Source organism: Ictidomys tridecemlineatus, chromosome 7 (genome assembly GCF_052094955.1).
Source record: "Ictidomys tridecemlineatus isolate mIctTri1 chromosome 7, mIctTri1.hap1, whole genome shotgun sequence".
NCBI classification, from domain to species: domain Eukaryota; kingdom Metazoa; phylum Chordata; class Mammalia; order Rodentia; family Sciuridae; genus Ictidomys; species Ictidomys tridecemlineatus.
In genome coordinates, this window is record NC_135483.1 from 122,882,580 (window position 1) to 122,900,554 (window position 17,975).

The window sequence follows — 17,975 nt, forward strand, 5'->3', positions numbered from 1 at the left end:
AAATAACAGCAATGGAAGAGACATTTACTTAGCATTTTCTATATGTCATACATGGGTGTCCATTTGTTTCTCAAAGCTTCATTTGTGAAGAAAATTCCTAGAAGTTGAATCATTCTAAAGAATATTCAGACTTTGGTGCTTGAAACTATTTTAAAATTAGTGTCAAAGTTTTATATTTTATTTAAGAAAAATCTTTCAGAAAGTATTTTAAATTTTTTTATAGTTTTATATTTTGGAATACATGTGAAGAATCATTATCAATGATGATAATAAGATATTGTTGGTTAATATAATACTATGAAATGTACCACTAACCTCATGTCTAAATTTATTTTTCATTGACATGTTCTCATTCTCTGATCCACTTGTCCCTAGTTATGCTAGCTCTCAACTTTATCTGCAATTCCTTTCTTCCATAATCTTCTATTCAGACTCTTTTCACTTTCCAGTTAGGCCTTACTTATGTCTCCCCAGCCCATCAAGAACAAAGAGGCTGAGCAAGAATGCCTAAATTCAAATCCTGACTCTTAAAAAGCTTAATTAGTCATATAACTTTGTAGGTCTCAAGAGTACACTCACCTGTAACAGAAGAGGTTAAGTGATCTGTCCAAGTTAATGCCCCCAGCTAATAAAATTCAAAAATTTTACTGGAGCCCTGCTAATGGGCTCTTCAAATACTGATCCTGCTACATATTGGATAATTAGAACAAATATCAAATAGGGATACTACCTATTAACAAATAAAAAACAGCCCAGAGACAACATGTGATATCTATTTTTCTTTCCAAAGTCTTCACAAAACAACCCTTCAAACTGAAGAATGCTAGTAAATTTTTTAAAATACAAAGTTGGAAAGAAAAAGAAAATCTTTTTTTTTCTGCCTCTTTTATGGCTTACTGCATATAACCCAAACTAAAACAGCTTTTCGTAAATGAATGTACAATGGCAAAATTTACATCTTAAAAACCCCAGGAGGTTTAACATGGCTGTCAGAAAATAGAATCAACTAGGCAAAGGTGCAATTTGGTGGGTATGACCACCATAAGAAATGAAGAATCTCAATTACAAAACCACTTCACTGGGTTTCCTTAAGTCAGGAAAGGCTGCCTGAATACCAAAGTTCTTAAACTTAAAAAAAAAAAAATTACTCAAATCAATAGTAAATTAATATATATCTTTATTATAAAGATATTTAAAATTTTCTTTATAAAAATTTTACTGAAATTAAAAAGTAATCTCTATACATCTAAATATTAACTTTTCTATTCCTACTTATAAATATGAGAAAGTGGCATTTGTTATGAAAGACATTCAAAAGAAAAATTGCTATTATAGTAAATATTATGATTTTATATTTCTATTTTATTACTAAGTTGACTGAATTATTCAGTTTATTTGTTTTGCAGGTAAGTTGTCTACCTCTGCGCTACATCACCAGTAGTAGCTTATTTAATTTTTAACTTATATTATTAGTAATATTTTTCAAAGAATAACAGAATGTAGCTAGTCATATAATTTTGTTTGCTAAAAAAAAAAAAACCAGTATCAGAGAAGCCTAAGAGCAACAACTACTACATGATTTTACTTCATTCTGTTTTGTTTCATTCCATTTATTTTTAGTACTGGGAATTAAACCCACAGGCATTCTACCACTGGGCTACATCCCCAGCCCTTTTAAGTTACCTACAGTGGTCTCAAATTTGAGATACTCCTGCCTCAGTCTCTCAAGTTGCTGGGATTACAGGCCTCTGCTACCATGTCTGGCAACAAGCAAGACATTTAAATATCTGTCCAATAAATGAGAAACATTTTAAGAATTGCAGCTGGGCACAATGGTACACACCTGTAATCCCAGCGGCTTAAGAGGCTGAGGCAGGAGGATCACAAGTTCAAAGCCAGCCTTAGCAAGATCCTGTCTTTAAATAAAATATAAAAAGACTGGGGATGTGGTTAAGCACCCCTGGGGGTTCAATCCCTAAATTGCTGTGTACTCAGGTATTTTAAAATCTTTATTTCCAATGATAATACTCTGTATGATAAATTTATTTAAAATGTAAAATAAAAAGTAATTTTAGGAATTATTCTTATTAATAAAACTTCTACTCCAAATTCATCTATGATAAATGAAATAACATTCTACTGTTAATTCCAGAAACTTTCTGCTGTTTCCAGATAATCTGCAAATTTTAGAAGTATCAAAATCATAAAATAGGCATGCCCATCAGGAATAGACAGCAGACAATTTTTCAAACAATTTAAAATGGCATCTTCAAGAGAAACTAAAAAGAAATGTAATACAAATACTCCCTCTGCCCCCACCCAGCATTTTATGTAAAAAGATAACTTACCTCATGTGCTAACATTTTGTAGAGTTCTTCTCTAGTTACAGAAATCCTCTCTCTGTCTGTACTGTCCACAACTACTATTACAAACTAAAATAATTACCAAAAAAAGTCATTAGTGAATATATAATTCACAGTCTTTCAGTTTGATATGTGAAAATTAATAGTGCTTATTTGACTCACGGACTATTAATATCAAGATATTAGAAGCTTATGGTATTGTTGGAAAACCAGAGATATCTAATACACATTGTAATGTCTAAAAGTCTAATCCATTTCTAATTCAAATATATTTACTAATTTTTAAAAAGATAACAAGAGAAAAAAGAATACAATGCTAACATTCTAACCAATATACAACATACTTGCTTTCTAAATTAGTATCTTAAATGCTAATGGGCCTAAGTCCATCTTTATGCCCTATAACTTAATAAGAAAAAAACCACATTATGCCCCTAATTTGAAGATACTTCCAAAAATTAATATCCATTTGAAAATTTAAAAGGACATGTGCATGGGAGTAATGTCACAGTTAAGAAAACAATTTTTTTAAAATTAACAAATTGAAAGAACAAATCTGTACCTAAAAACAAGCTCTCTTCCTTATATAAACAGCACTTGCTACCTGAAAAGTAGAACTTTTTCCTGAACTACTGATGTAACTAATATCAGAAGATGCAATAAAAGACTTAAGGCTCCGAGTGGGATGACCTCTATTAAACCTCTTCCCAATTCTATGAGCATCAAAAAGGAACAGGAAACAGAAATACATAATTAACTAATTTATGATGGTATTTATGATGTCCAAATTAATTCTGACTGCCTATGATTAAAAAGCATTATTTATTTTTTAGAACTAGATATGAATTTCCATTTTAAGTCTCTTCTATTTTTCAGTTTTCATCAACCATAAGAGATGAATAAGAGAATTACTTTTATCTCTTCTTTCACTTGATAGTTTACTGATAAATTACTTTCATTACTGTAAGATCCATTCTTTTTTTTAAAAAAAAGTTGCTAATTTTCAAAGTGTTGGCATAATTTAATACCTATAGCATTATAACAGTGGTACCCATGATACTGGGGATTGAACCCAGGACCTCACACATGCTAGGCAAGTAGCTGGTTGCTTATGCCACTGCAGCCAGCCCATATTTACCTTTATAATCATACATATCATTCCTTCTCCAAAAATATATAGTTAAATGCTTAATGTTTGGGGTCAGACTATTAGAGATACTTAATAGTGTCTTACTGACTTAAAAGATATATTTAGAGTATATTTTATTAACTTATAATCAACACTACAAAAACAATTAGCACAGTCTTTCAATTTAGGGCTATACAATGAATACAAATGTCACAGGTCTAAAATTTTCTTGTAGGAAGTAATGTGTAAATAAAAACATATGATTTTATGTCTAAAGTACTTCATAATCAAAAGAAAAAGATTTCCTTAATGTAAAATTGTGTTGCACAAAAGAAAATGCACAGTAAATAACATTTATTGATTTCCATATATTGAACCATCCTTGCATCCCAGGGATGAATCCTACTTGATCATGGTGCACAATTTTTTTGATGTGCCTTTGTATCCGATTCGCCAGAATTTTATTGAGGATTTTTGCATCTAGGTTCATCAGAGATATTGGTCTGTAGTTTTCTTTCTTTGAGGTGTCTGTCTGGTTTCGGAATCAGGGTGATGTTGGCCTCATAGAATGAATTTGGAAGAGCTCCCTCTTTTTCTATTTCCTGAAATAACTTGAAAAGTATTGGTATTAATTCTTCTTTAAAGGTTTTGTAAAACTCCACTGTATACCCATCCGGTCCTGGGCTTTTCTTAGTTGGTAGTCTTTTGATTGCTTCTTCTATTTCATCCATTGATATTGGTCTGTTCAAATTGTGTGTATCCTCCTGACTCAATCTGGGCAAATCATATGACTTAAGAAACTTATCGATGTCTTCACTATCTTCTATTTTATTGGAATATAGGTTTTCAAAATAATTTCTAATTGTCTTCTGTATTTCTGTAGCATCTGTTGTGATATTGCCTTTTTCATCCTGTATGTTAGTAATTTGAGTTCTCTCTCTTCTTCTCTTCGTTAGCATGGCTAAGGGTCTGTCGATCTTATTTATTTTTTCAAAGAACTAACTTTTAGAAATGTAAATCAAAACCACCCTAAGATACCATCTCACTCCAGTAAGATTGGCAGCCATTATGAAGTCAAACAACAATAAGTGCTGGCGAGGAAGTGGGGAAAAGGGTACTCTTGTACACTGCTGGTGGGACTGCAAATTGGTGTGGCCAATTTTGAAATCAGTATGGAGATTCCTGGGAAAGCTGGGAATGGAACCACCATTTGACCCAGTTATTGCCCTTTTCGGACTATTCCCTGAAGACCTTAAAAGAGTGTACTACAGGGATACTGCCACATCAATGTTCATAGCGGCACAATTCCCAATAGCTAGACTGTGGAACCAACCCAGATGTCCTTCAATAGATGAATGGATAAAAAAAATGTGGCATTTATACACCATGGAGTATTACACAGCACTAAAAAATGACAAAATCATGGAATTTGCAGGGAAATGGATGGCACTAGAGCAGATTATGCTTAGTAAAGCTAGCCAATCCCTAAAAAACAAACACCAAATGTCTTCTTTGATATAATGAGAGCAACTATGAACAGAGCAGGGAGGAAGAGCAGGAAGAAAAGATTAACATTAAACAGAGACATGAGGTGGGAGGGAAAGGGAGAGAAAAGGGAAATTGCATGGAAATGGAGGGAGACCCTCATTGTTATACAAAATTACATATAAGAAGTTGTGAAGGGAATGGGAAAATAAACAAGGAGAGAAATGAATTACAGTAGATGGGGTAGAGAGAGAAGATAAGATGGGAGGGGAGGGGGGATAGTAGAGGATAGGAAAGGTAGCAGAATACAACAGTTACCTAATAGGGCATTATGTAAAAATGTGGATGTGTAACCAATGTGATTCTGCAATCTGTATTTGGGGTAAAAATGGGAGTTCATAACTCACTTGAATCTAATGTATGAAATATGATATGTCAAGAGCTTTGTAATGTTTTGAACAACCAATAAAAAAATAAAAAATATTTTAATGCAAAAAAAAAAGAAAAAGAAAATGCACAATAAAATTGGTTAAGATTAAACCACCAAAGCCCTCTCATTTAACTAGGATTTCCAATACTTAACCAAATATAAATAGTAAGAAAGAAATGAAATTACAAACTGGAAGATAAAGTCATTATATCTTTATAACTACAAGAATTCAAGTCTAAGTGTTTCTCAAGCATTCTCTTTATAGAAGTTTAAGCATATTAAGAAATATTACCTCCGTGTTAGTATAATAAGTATTCCAGGAAGAACGAAGAGACTCTTGGCCACCAATATCCCACATTAGGAAACGTGTATTATTAATCACTATCTCTTCTACATTACTTCCTATTGTAGGGGATGTATGTACAACTTCATTCATAGAACTAGGGGAAAAAAAGTTCATATATATTACAATTAGTAAAGAGGCTACCTTGTTTGAATAATTTTCTAAGCAAGGGACAAAGCAGCATGAACTTTTACATTTTCTCCCCAAATACCCTTTTTCCACCAGTTCATACCAAGAGAAAGCTAATGATTTATAGGGCTGGAAATAGACAAGAGATAATCTAGACTATTATAGATCATTAAAAGAAACTATATAAACAAATATTTTTCTACTTTCTATAAGCAAAAGAGCTTTAGTGCAAAACAACTAAATAATGCACTCGATGTCATATAAATATCTAGCTTTCTATAAAAACTTACTTAAATTTGGCTTCTGATTTATGGACAATCTCTTTTCTTACTGAGTAACTTAGATTCCATACAGTTTTTTCATTATATTCATTAATAGAATATCACCCAGGAAGAAAAAGTTAACTAGAAATTACAAAATAATCTTTTAAGGTAGTACTTACAATTGGTAAAGGATGGTAGTTTTTCCTGCATTATCCAATCCAACAATGATAACTTTGTGCTCTGAAATAAAGAAAACACCACTGATTTCAACATGCACACACTATTTCACCCTTCTTTTTTTCTATGGTATATTTCAGTGCATAGCACTATATACCTTTTTTGGAACGCAAAAAAAGGTCCCACCAAGACCAGCAGAAGTGGCTCACTTTCCTTATCCTCCTCATTCTACTGAAACCTCTCATCTTTCCAACATCCTCCCTGGGAAGCCAGAAGCACTGTGTGTTCCTCCTACTCCTATGGAAGTCTATTCTCAGTAAAGTATTCCAAATGTAATCATGACAATTTACAAATGATTTAAGTTATAAGTGTTTCACATTAGAAGTTCTATCTGTGAAACTTTAGGCTTCAATTGAGTATGTATATGAGAATTGGGGTGAATGGAAAGAAAAACAAAAGATGAGTAATTATAAATTATACGTACACTGAAACCACAAAACTGTTATAACACCAAATCTAAGGACCTGAAGCTATGGTGAGAGTATCCACTTCCCCTGGTTGGTTTCTATGGCATCACTCTCTTAACTTTTCTTCTGATCTCTTGACAGCTGTCCTCTCTCCCCGTTTCTTATTGGCTTCTCTTCTTTGAGTCTTCTTTCAAACATTCATGTTCCCAGGATCCCTTCTTCTACCCTCTTTATAAGCTAGCAAGGCAACTTAGTTTCATCTATTTTCAGGCTATCTATAAATAATTGCCAAAGAAGCAAAGTGTGTGGAGGAAGCTAATCTCCAAAGATGGGTGATAGTCCCTGGATAGTCATGCCCCTGGCTATCTCCTCTTCTAGAAGCTGAACTGGCCCTGGGACTCAATTTGATCCACAGAATGCAGCATAAGTGATACTGTATGACTTCTGGGCCTAGATCATCAAAATCCTTTCAGTTGCTACCTGGCTGTTTTAGACAACTCCCTCCCCCACCAAGCCACACACTATATAACAATCCGAAGACTAATGTGCAGTTGAGTGAAGAACATCAGGCTAATCACTTGGTGAGACCTTATTAAGAGAGATAACCAGCCAGCCCCCAGCAGTGATCTCCCCTCACCAGTTCTTCCAGCCATTCCAGCTGAGATGTCAGACACATGAATTAAAGAAGCAAATTTGTACACTGAGTATGGTTGAACCTTGAGATGACTCTATAGTTCCAGATGCCTCTGATTACAACCAAATAAGAATCCCCAAGTCAAGAGCTTTCTAGTTGAGGTCACTCATTCTCAGAAACATAAATAATAATAATAAATCACTGGTTTAAGTCACAAAATTAGGAGTAGTTTGTTTTAATCCCAACAGGTAATGGAAGTATATGGAAAAATTCATGGGAATTATTTGAACAACTATTTCTCTGATTCTAAGTTTCTTTATTGTAAAATAGGGGAAATACTACATATCCTTCAGGGTTGTATAACAATTAAAACAGTATACAATGCTGACAATCATCAAGAGACAATTCCTAACCTATGTTCCCAAATTTCTCTTCAACTATACTCTACCTGAGCCAACACACACAATACCATTTCCCATGTCCAAAACCCACTATTTGAACCTGTTTTACATCTGTCTAACTAAATTGCTTAATGGTGCTACAATTAATTCAGATGCCCTGTACGTTTAGTCTTTTCCTCAATCCCAACATCTGTCACTAAATTCTATTGATTCCTTATCAAAAAATATATCCTCAACCTGTCTCCTTCCCACTGCCCTAGATGAAATCATCCCCATCTCTCACTTTAAAACCCTCCCTAAGTAGTGTTATCTCTAATTTATCTTCCCATTGTTTCCAGAGTAATTTTTCTGCAAAACAGAGCTGAAAATTCCACTCTCCATTTTCGTCATGACTCTATTTTTGACAAAGAGAAAAGGTACAAGTTTTCAGGCTTATAAATTAAGACAGTGAAAACTTACTAGGCTTCAGTTTTTTCTTACTACTCTATCAGCTATCAACACCAAATTTCAAGCACCCTCCTATTCTGCATATATGTTCATAGCAAATAAAGTTTTACTGCTGTTCTTGGGTTCTCTCTATGCTAGGATTACTCTAATTTTCCATTTGAGGAATTCCTACTAATCTTTTAAGTTTCTAGTTTTCCATGAAGAATCACTTTCTCCTGCTTTATTTTTAAATAATACTTCTAACATTGCACTTATAATTATTTACATGTTCACTAATCTTGGCTTAATGAGGTACCCTTCAACTATACAGAATACTTATTAATCATCTTATATTCCATGTATTCCTCATGACTATAATTCTTCCTGGCACAAGGTAGGCATTTAATAAATGCTGAATCAATTAAAATTCATTCTATAAATAATAAACTGATAATTTTAACACCTCAGAATAAGGGGATCTTTACAATTCAAATAGCAACAAATAGTTGCCATTTACCATAGAGGGGGATTCCTAGTGCTATTTCAATACTCATGTTACATAAAAATAGGAAAACCAATTAAATAAAAAAATTTAATACATCACATTTTATCCAGTTACCTATTTCTCTAAAGAGCACACAGCTTAGAACCACTGGGTCCTCAAGTGTGACATGAGTACTGTCCCCTTATATAGGTTCTTAAGAATCAGGGCCTAGACTATTTTATGTTCAGAGACAATGAGGGTGAAGGAACTGAGAGTAGACTCAATTACAAAGGTAATACTTGTTAAAAGTGAAGGGTTAATAATATATAGAAGACACTTAGGAAAGTTAAGAGATCTTAGTAGTTCATATTCCTCTGGACAATTTGCCTAAAGTATGGCCGCCTTGGGCCTTCCAGGTCAACAAACTCAATCCTGTTACTATTCCACAGTAGACAGATTCAGAGAAGGCAACTCATAGATGTGAATAATATATAAATAAGAACGCCAAATGAGTAACATATAATAAAACTAAATGTTTAAAACTGCCTGATAAGCCTATTGTGGTGGCACATACCTGCAATCCCAGCTACTTAGAGGCTGAGGCAGGAAGATCATATGTTTGATACAAGACTAGGCAACATAACAAGACCCCCATCTCAAAAACAAAACAAAACTACCTAACAAATGCTATCTCCTTACCCTAGCCTAACACAGCTACAAGCCACACTCATCACCAACTTCTCTATCCACTCCCTCCCAAAACTTGTCCCTACTGAGTTTTCTGGTTTTGTTATTTTAACATTTTCAAAATAAAGCACTAATAACTATGTCTCCCTGAGGAAAAGCATATAATACAGCTGAATTAAAACCAAAAGATTATTTGGAGAACACAGAACCCCAAATAAGGGAGTGTTATGGGCTATGATGATCAATTAATCCATTTTTACAGCAAGGCCATGCCTGCATTAGGGGCAGACAATGGAGTTCTCTGGATAGGGTACCTTTTTTCCCCGGCAAGTTTTTAAATTATATGGTAGTTCTGCCTCTCAGTTGTGTGTATTTCTGTGTCTCCAAATTAAGCATCTTCCTTTCATGACATAGCTATTCTTCACTTCTATAAATATAAGCACCTCTAGACAATTAATACAACTAGAAAGTCTCCCACCTGAATAATGTTTTTTAATCAGAGGAGTCTCAAAATATCAGTTTAGTTCTTTATGTTCTAGGAATACATTTTCTAATACCCCAACGTATTAGCTACAGAACAAAATATGGATAGATTCACCAACTGTCTGGAAGAAAACACATTTACGATAAGCAGTAAATAAATGGTACCCTAAAAACAATACAAAATTAATGGGGCAAACCCAAAAATAAACAATAAAAATATATGCAAGAATCTGTGATATGTAACTGTAAATATGAAATAAGTGTGTGTGAGTGTGTGTGTATGCAATCATTGAAGGGAAATTAGACAATTGTTTAATCATGTTATCTTTTTTTTTCCAAAAAATTGTTACTTTTCTTTCATAATTGTTTTTAGACCCTGAAGTACACCATTCTAAATATTCTCAATATTGAAACTCTTTTAATCTTTTGATTTTAAAGAGAAGGTCACTTGATATCATCTTGGTTATAAGGGAAAAGGGACCTAAAACAAGTATTATTTTTTTATTGTTTAAGTGTGGCATAGTCTTTGAATAATATGAATGGATTTAAAAATTTGTCTCCAAAGAAATTCTAAAAGAAGTTTCAAAAGATACACTGAATAACAGTAGGATATATCAGTGGATAAACTATCCAGCCTCTTAAAACGATCCCTTTAAAGTTAAAAAATGCTCATTTGGTTTTGGTATAGGTATTTTAAAAAGTGATCTCCTTATCTTAGCCATGCCCCTGCAACTTATTTCACCACCGGAACCTATTGCCTTTCCAAGCTATTAGGTAGGACTAACTAGACCAAAAAAAAAAAAAAAAAAAAAAAACCTGAAGAAATATTTTTTGTCATACCTGGCCCCATGCTGAATGTGATAAGCAAGGTAAAACTGCTCAGAACAAACCACTCTGCAAAAACTCAAGAGATACTGAGATAATGCAGATGGCAGAAGAGACTCATACCAGAAGAATCTCATCTTCTTGTAACACAAGTCGGTTGCCTGCCAAGGAAAGGACGGAGTTAACAGTTCAAGATGTATCAATTTTTAAGTCATTATACAGAATGAACTAGAGAATCAAAAGGCTGAAATTAGACACCACAACCTGAGATGAAGACAGATACAAGCTATTTTAACTGTTAGTAGAGCAGACAAATTAAGCCATCCTGGGGAGAAAAAGTATGGTAGATGATACAGGGTGAGAATCCATGTCTCACATGGTGGAAAATAACAGAGTGTTAAGAGATGGTGATGAAAATTTAATAAATCAGCAAGCCACAGAATGTAGGTAGGGAAAGAAATTCAGTGTTACCCTACAAGGATAGGAATGACTAGAAGCCCTAGTAGGCAAAGGGTTACTTAGCTGATTGATAGGGTAGTGCAGGTAAAATGAGAAGGCTATGGACAAAAGGAGGAGAAATACCCCAAATCTGAAACCTTGGAGTTTACATACCCTTTGGCCTATGTACTTTGATGAAAGATAAAGTAGACAAGTGAATAGAGGTTAGATCAACAGATAAACACAGTAAAAAATAAATATAACAAAGAATAGTTAAAGTCTTAGCCAAATCTCTTAATTCTTTTTTTGACCTCTTTACTAAATTTTTGGTTAACTAATCTACTCGGTCCCCAGAATGTCTCATAGACTTCCAATCATTTAACTTTGCCAACATGGCTCTCCATCTAGAGACACTCTCTCTCTCCTGCCTATCTAATTTTACAAACTTGGCAAATTCCTATACACAAAAATTCGAACAGATTTCTAAAATCAATCAGAGCGATATAAGCAAAATAATCGAATACATGAGGTTTAAAATAATGGTTAAAATACTTCAAAAAGAAAAAGGAATAAATTCCAATCAAACATGCAGAACTTAGAAAATCTCCAAGGAGCCAGAGACTCTGTAGAACTGTCAAAGACCCTTTGGAGGACTATTCCAATGAAGAATTCATGATCCACAGTATCTTCATCTCCTCACCCCAGCTTTATACCTACTTAAAAGTCAGATTCATTATCAACATCTCCTTTTGTCCCCTCCCAAAACTAATTTCTATTTGAATTTTGTATGTGTGAGTTTTTACACTAAAACATCAATGGCTATTTTTAACAAATTCCTAAATCTAAGATTTAGAATGTAGGTTACAATAAGAACTATAAAATTAAGACCTAATTGTGTAATGGGCTCAAAGATAAAGGTACCAACTCATTGGTGACAAACTAGTTATTTCTATTGATAGGGGCTAATTATTCATAGATACTTTCATCCTAATACTAAATCAAATTCATAACATTCTTAGGCTCTAATCATCCCAGCCTGTTCTTATCATTACCAAGATGGCACAAGATTCTATGCAAAACATAAATTTGTAGCTAGAAAGTGTTATAATGTCCTTCAAAACAAATACTCCACATAACCTTAAAATAAAAAATGTATACTAGGAGATATTGTTATCATGGACAAATATAATAAAGTTTCCTCATTCTAATTCTTTGCTGCATGGGAATCATCGAAAGTTTATTGCTTAGTAAAAATTTTCTTTTAGAATATCTATGTCACGGCATTCCTACACTTACGCAAATAAACCAAAATAACTATATAGTTATAATGTTTTGATGAAAAACATTATATAGTTATAATGTTTTGATGAAATTCTAAGTTATTATTTAGGCTTGAGTTTACCAATAAATACTATTTTATCACAAAATGCTTCTCATTGCTGGTGTAGTGTGGCATATGCCTGTAATCCCAGCTACTTCAGAGGCTGAGGCAAGAGGCTGATAAATTGAAGGCCAGCTTGCACAACTTAGTGAGACCTTGTCTCAAAATACACTAAAGGACTGGGATGTAGGTCAGTGGTAGAGCATTCACTTAGCATATGTGATTCTCTAGGTTAACCTCCAGTATGACAGGAAAAGAATAATAATCTTATTTTTTCTTGTATCACTTTTTCTTTCATTTCCTTTTGACACACTCAGGCAGCTAATCAGTTCCATTTATTTACAGTTGCTGAAGTCTGTATCTCTCCAATTACTAGTCATTAATTTATAAAACCAAAACAAATTGAACTATTGCCTAATCACAAACACCAAGAAAAATACATTATTCTTCATTTTCACTTCATATCCAAATTATTACTTAGCCTTATTAATTCTATATCCTTTAGAGAGCACAAAATCTATTTGTCATGTTCACTATTGTTCTTCCACTCCACAGCACAAAGCCTGGAATAAAGCATGGGCTTAATAAAGTATCATCAATGAATGAACAAATAAATTAGGAGGCAAGTCTCTGATCCAGTCACTTTGTAATAAAAACTCAACTTTCAAAACTTAAAAAGTATCATCAGTAAAAAAAAAAACATAAAAATAAGCTTGCTATTTATAGCAACAGTAATGAAGTTTCATAGGGAAAAAACACGCTTCTTTTGTACGAAGAGGTTGCTGAAGAAAAAGCAATTGAATATACATGATAAAATTAGAAATCCAATCAGGAGACATACAATAATTTGAACTTGGAAAGTTTATAGAAAATAACTGTTAGAGGATACTGGAATAATGAGGGATTGGTTAATAAGAAAGAAAAGAGCTACAAAGATTACAGGAATGACAAATATAAGAAGATTCCACTCCACCTATGGCTGAGACAGAGCTCCTCCATCCCTCTTGAGACTAAGATAAAGACCTTGTCCAACGGCATAGCTATGGATCAATGAATGGCAGAGAAGTTGCCCCAGTGAGTGCTGGAAATCCTCCATCCAGGGGTGCTGGGGAAAATTTTTAATGGAAGGTACTTCTCTGGAGGACAAAGCTGAGGGGTGTGGAGGGTGCTAACGAAAACTGCTGACTGCTGCCGACCACTATGTAGTGCAAAAGTCAGGCAGGCACTGGTGAGGGTATTTGTGTTGAAAAGACTTTTTGAGAGCACACTGTAACCATGAAGAAAAACCCCTTTCTTTCTGCAAATGTCCCTCCAGTGCTGTCTATCAACAAAGTTTAATACTGTGCCAACTGACAAAAGAGAACTATTTAAAGGACCCAGGTCCACTTCTACATAGTACGAAAAAGGGTTCACTCAGAGCTAAGAGGTAATATATTGAAAATGGTATAGTCGACTCCTTGGCTACTTAGCTACTACATGTATTCACCTACATATGTTTGAATTTGTTAAATAAATTAAAAAAAAAAAACCAGAAACAGAATTCGCTTTATCAAAGCCAGGTTTGTGCAGCACAGGCAGCTTTTCCAGCACTCATTTGTAATATAATTCCTTTTCTAACAACCAATCAGAAAAGCAATACAAGACACCAATGGGGAAATTCCAAAACATTTGTCATAGTTCACGTAAGTGCCAAGAGTTCCTCCTTTTATTTAACGTGAGTTCTTCTTATACAAAAAAAAAAAAAAAGGTGTTTGTGTATGTCTTTAAGAGCACTAACTCTAGCAATAGAAAACCTTAGTTAAAATCCCAGGTTCATCACTTTGAATTATAGTACTTTATGAAAAACACTTAAGAAGAAGGGGAATGTAGCTTAGTGTAAAGCACCTGCCTGGCATGTGTGAGGCCCTGGCACTGCAAAAACAAAAACATAAAAACAAAAATCCAAAAAACAAAACAAAAAAACTGTAAAACAGAGTTGCCTCTGTAGGATAGGAAGAAAAATCAACCAGGTGCAGATTAAATCAACCAACCTGTATGAAACACTGAGAATGTAGCCTTGAAAAAGTCAGTAAATGTTAACTGCTTTTATTTTATCTTTAGAGATGAAGTAAGTTTATTTTCCATCTCCCTATACTATAAAGAAGCTCCATAAAGGCAGGAAAATTTGTTAGCTGGCTTTGTTCTAATTCCTATGACTCAGCACAGGTCCTGACCCAAACAGATGCTCAAAAATATGTTTAGTAAACTACTATTCATATGAAAAGTCACAAATTGCAACTCTTCAAAATCCTAGAGATTTATAGTTTAGCAACTGAGAGACCGTTAATAAGGGTGAAAAACAGGAAAATAATGATGTAAATCTCTTTTTTAAAGATGGACAATAATAATTAGTAACACATTTCTTTGGTGTTTCAAGTTGCTGGGTTCTGTCATATAACAGACATATAGTCTGGGGAAATGACTCCGCGTGAGTCTCAGTTTCCTCTTTTCAGGGGAAATAAATAATTACTTCAAAGGACCACTGAAACTTTTTTTTTTGAATAAAAAATAATGTAAAAGTAACAGAACAGAGAATAAAGTTTGTGCTCCACTGAATCTAAGTATCACCTAAATGTAACCTATAGTTTTTCTTTTGAGCAGTATGCAATTTGCTTTCACTGTGCACTAAATCTAAGCTTTAACTAAAAAAGCTGTTCTGAAAGGATTTCAAAGAGATCTGTCACAGTTTAAGTTTCATCAACACAGCAAATTCTGCAACCCTCCCCCCCAAACCTTCTTTCCAAGAATTTCTGTGAAAAGAACTTAGGATCATGTCCTAACTCTTCTGTAGGTAAACTAATGCACCTAAGATATATCTGATTTACATATGTCCAATTTAGGACAGAACCAAAAAACCAACAAGTATCTAGCATTAGACTGAGTTGGGAATATTCTGAAAAGTGACTATTGAAAACACAACCAGTGTTTAACAGAAAAGAAACAATTTATTCACTTTCACAATATTGAGATGCAACTTTTTAGAACCTGACTCCATTATTTCCTTACTATTAATTTCCCAACACCAAGAAAAATGTCCATCCAATTATCACAGGATACAGCTTATAAGAATAAAACTACTAATAGTGATCTGGAGTGGTACTCATGCACATATTATTGTTTACTACTAGCAAGTATCTGTTGGCAAACATCTAATTTCATTAAACTATAGAAGCAAATTTTTATTGTAGGCTCAAAATAGAGTGCAGTTATCTATTTTTCTGGCTGTATCAGAGCTCAATTAACAAGAAAAGTTTTTATAAGCCTCATTCCAGAATTGAAACACTAGCTTCATTAAAAACAATTCAAAATTATGGATGTTAAAACTAGATCTTATCTATGATAAACATCATTGGTTTTACAATAATGTAAATACATTAAATCTAGAGATGAAGTTTTCAAGTAGGCTGCACAAATTCCTGGTGTTGCAGGTTAAGAACACCTGTGCCAAGAGTTTAAGTGACTGGTTTTCACTCTCCCATCACACAACAACCAGTCAGAGAGAGTGCTAATTAGAACTAGTTTTCTCCATTTTGTGAAAAATCCCCATGTCACCTTCCATTACATTTAGAATCATGTGCTCTACACTATTTTTTTTTTTTTAAAGGTAACAGTAGAGAGACCACAAGGTCCAGTCCCTTCCCTCTATTTACAAGATGAGTTCCATTATGAAGGGGAAGGAGGCAGCAGTGGGCCTGTGTAATAGATGATACCATTCATTTTAGGTTTTAACTGGAAAACTTTGGGATGTAATAACACCACTACCTTATACAAGAGAAAAACATAAATTAAGTTATTGACAGCAGGAATGATGAAACCCCTAACTTGAGTTTAAAAAAAATAAACACTGCATCTTAATAACCATGCAGTCTTTTTTTTTTTGTTAAAACTGTATCCTTTTCCACACCCATTTTAAAATAACAAATTTTAATAAACCTGCTATGCATTTCAAGACAATGCTGATGTTCTGATGAACTTTAAGCATCCCTATACAATACACTCTATACTTAGTAACTTGCTAGTTTCCTACCCTCAACAAACGTTTCATATGGTATGTTTTTTAAAGCTTTCACTGAAACACCCAACCTTAGAAGAAAAAAAAAACAAACTAATAACCCACACAAGTATAACAATGACCTTAAGTTTAACTTTAAACAGATGTATAAATAAGGTAAACGGAGAAAAGTCTATCACTTTTAGGAGGCCTAAGACTTTAGCTCTCCTCCCCACAGAGGGGGTTGACGGTGAAGTTAAGGTTCTTAAACCCAAAGTGTACAGGGAAAGTCAAGAGCAATTCCTCACGTTTTCTGCATTCTGCAACCCGAGGTCGCTCAGTAGTGCGGCTAGGGCCATAAACTACAACCTTCATCTCAGAAGACCCCAGTATTTCTTCTCATCTCCAATCCTAACTGCTGGCACAGGAAAGGGCCGAAAGAGACCGGGCCAGGCCGTGCCTCTCACACACATCAGACCTGGGGCAAGAAACCTCTTCTACCCTCAATCGAAATCGGAGCAATGGGTGTACTGCTTAATGGACTTCTTCGGAAACTCCCCAAAGACAAAGGGCTGCGAGTCGGGAACCATCCCCAAACTCGCGAGGAGGGGACTGAACGGTCCCAGGCCCGCAGCCGCGCAGCTCGCACCGGCGCAGAGACAGCGCCCGACCGCGCCGCCCACACTACCAAGTATTCGGAAACCCCACCACCCACCGGGCCAGGACTGACCCTCTCCCCAACCCGTACGCCCGCGGCCCGAGCCGCCTCACCCTGGTGATTGAACAGTCTCCATATCCTGGTGAAGAGAATTCCCATTCTCGGGCAGCGGACCCCCTCCAGTCACCCGGGCTGCCTGGCCTCCCTTGGCTCAGGCTAAAGGGTAGAGAGACGCACTGAAGCCTCCGCCTCTGCTGCTGCTGCCGTTCCCGCACTGGCCACCGGCCCGCTTCCAGGGAACCGGGGGGAGGCCAAAACCCAGGCCGCCCTGCCGTGCGCGAGGCCCCGCCGCTGCCGCCGCGGCACTCGCCTGGCTCGCGGACATCGCCGCCGCGTTGTCTGCGACGAGCCTAGCGGGCCACCGTCCTCCCCCAGCTCCTCTCGGACGGCTGCGGTGGAGGCGACCACGCGGGCGGGGGAGGTGAAGAGGCGGAGAGGGCGTGCCGAGAGTGCGCAGGCGCGCGGCCAGAGGGGCGGAGCCTGGGGATGGGCGCCAGCCTGGTCCTTGCTTATTTGTTGAACGAAGTTATCTGAAAGCTGCTGGACTATGCCTCTGGATCCAGTCTGTGCGGGTTGCGGGCTGCGGGTTGAGTCAGATGGCTCTGATTGCTGGCGGTTGCGTTCGCAACAGGTTTTATGTTCCCCCTGAATATCTTCCATAGAGTCATGATGCAAACATGTA

General features: G+C 35.6%; 1 protein-coding gene across 3 annotated transcripts in view; it reads right to left on the reverse strand.

Annotated features, from left to right (window-relative positions):
* Arl5a (ARF like GTPase 5A) overlaps positions 1-17,736 on the reverse strand; it is a 29,837-nt gene extending 12,101 nt beyond the window's left edge. The window contains exons 1-5 of one of the 3 annotated variants that reach the window (XM_078017403.1): positions 17,347-17,728; positions 10,742-10,887; positions 6,322-6,382; positions 5,700-5,847; positions 2,349-2,432 (exon numbers count right to left, since the gene is read on the reverse strand). In XM_078017403.1, coding sequence (XP_077873529.1) covers positions 2,349-2,432; positions 5,700-5,847; positions 6,322-6,382; positions 10,742-10,751 — 303 coding nt within the window. In that variant the 5' untranslated portion in view covers positions 10,752-10,887; positions 17,347-17,728. Of the gene's footprint in view, positions 1-2,348; positions 2,433-5,699; positions 5,848-6,321; positions 6,383-10,741; positions 10,888-17,346 lie in introns of all 3 variants that reach the window. The other 2 variants (XM_078017404.1, XM_005315804.3) reach the window with 2 other exon arrangements.
* Positions 17,737-17,975: the final 239 nt, after the last annotated feature.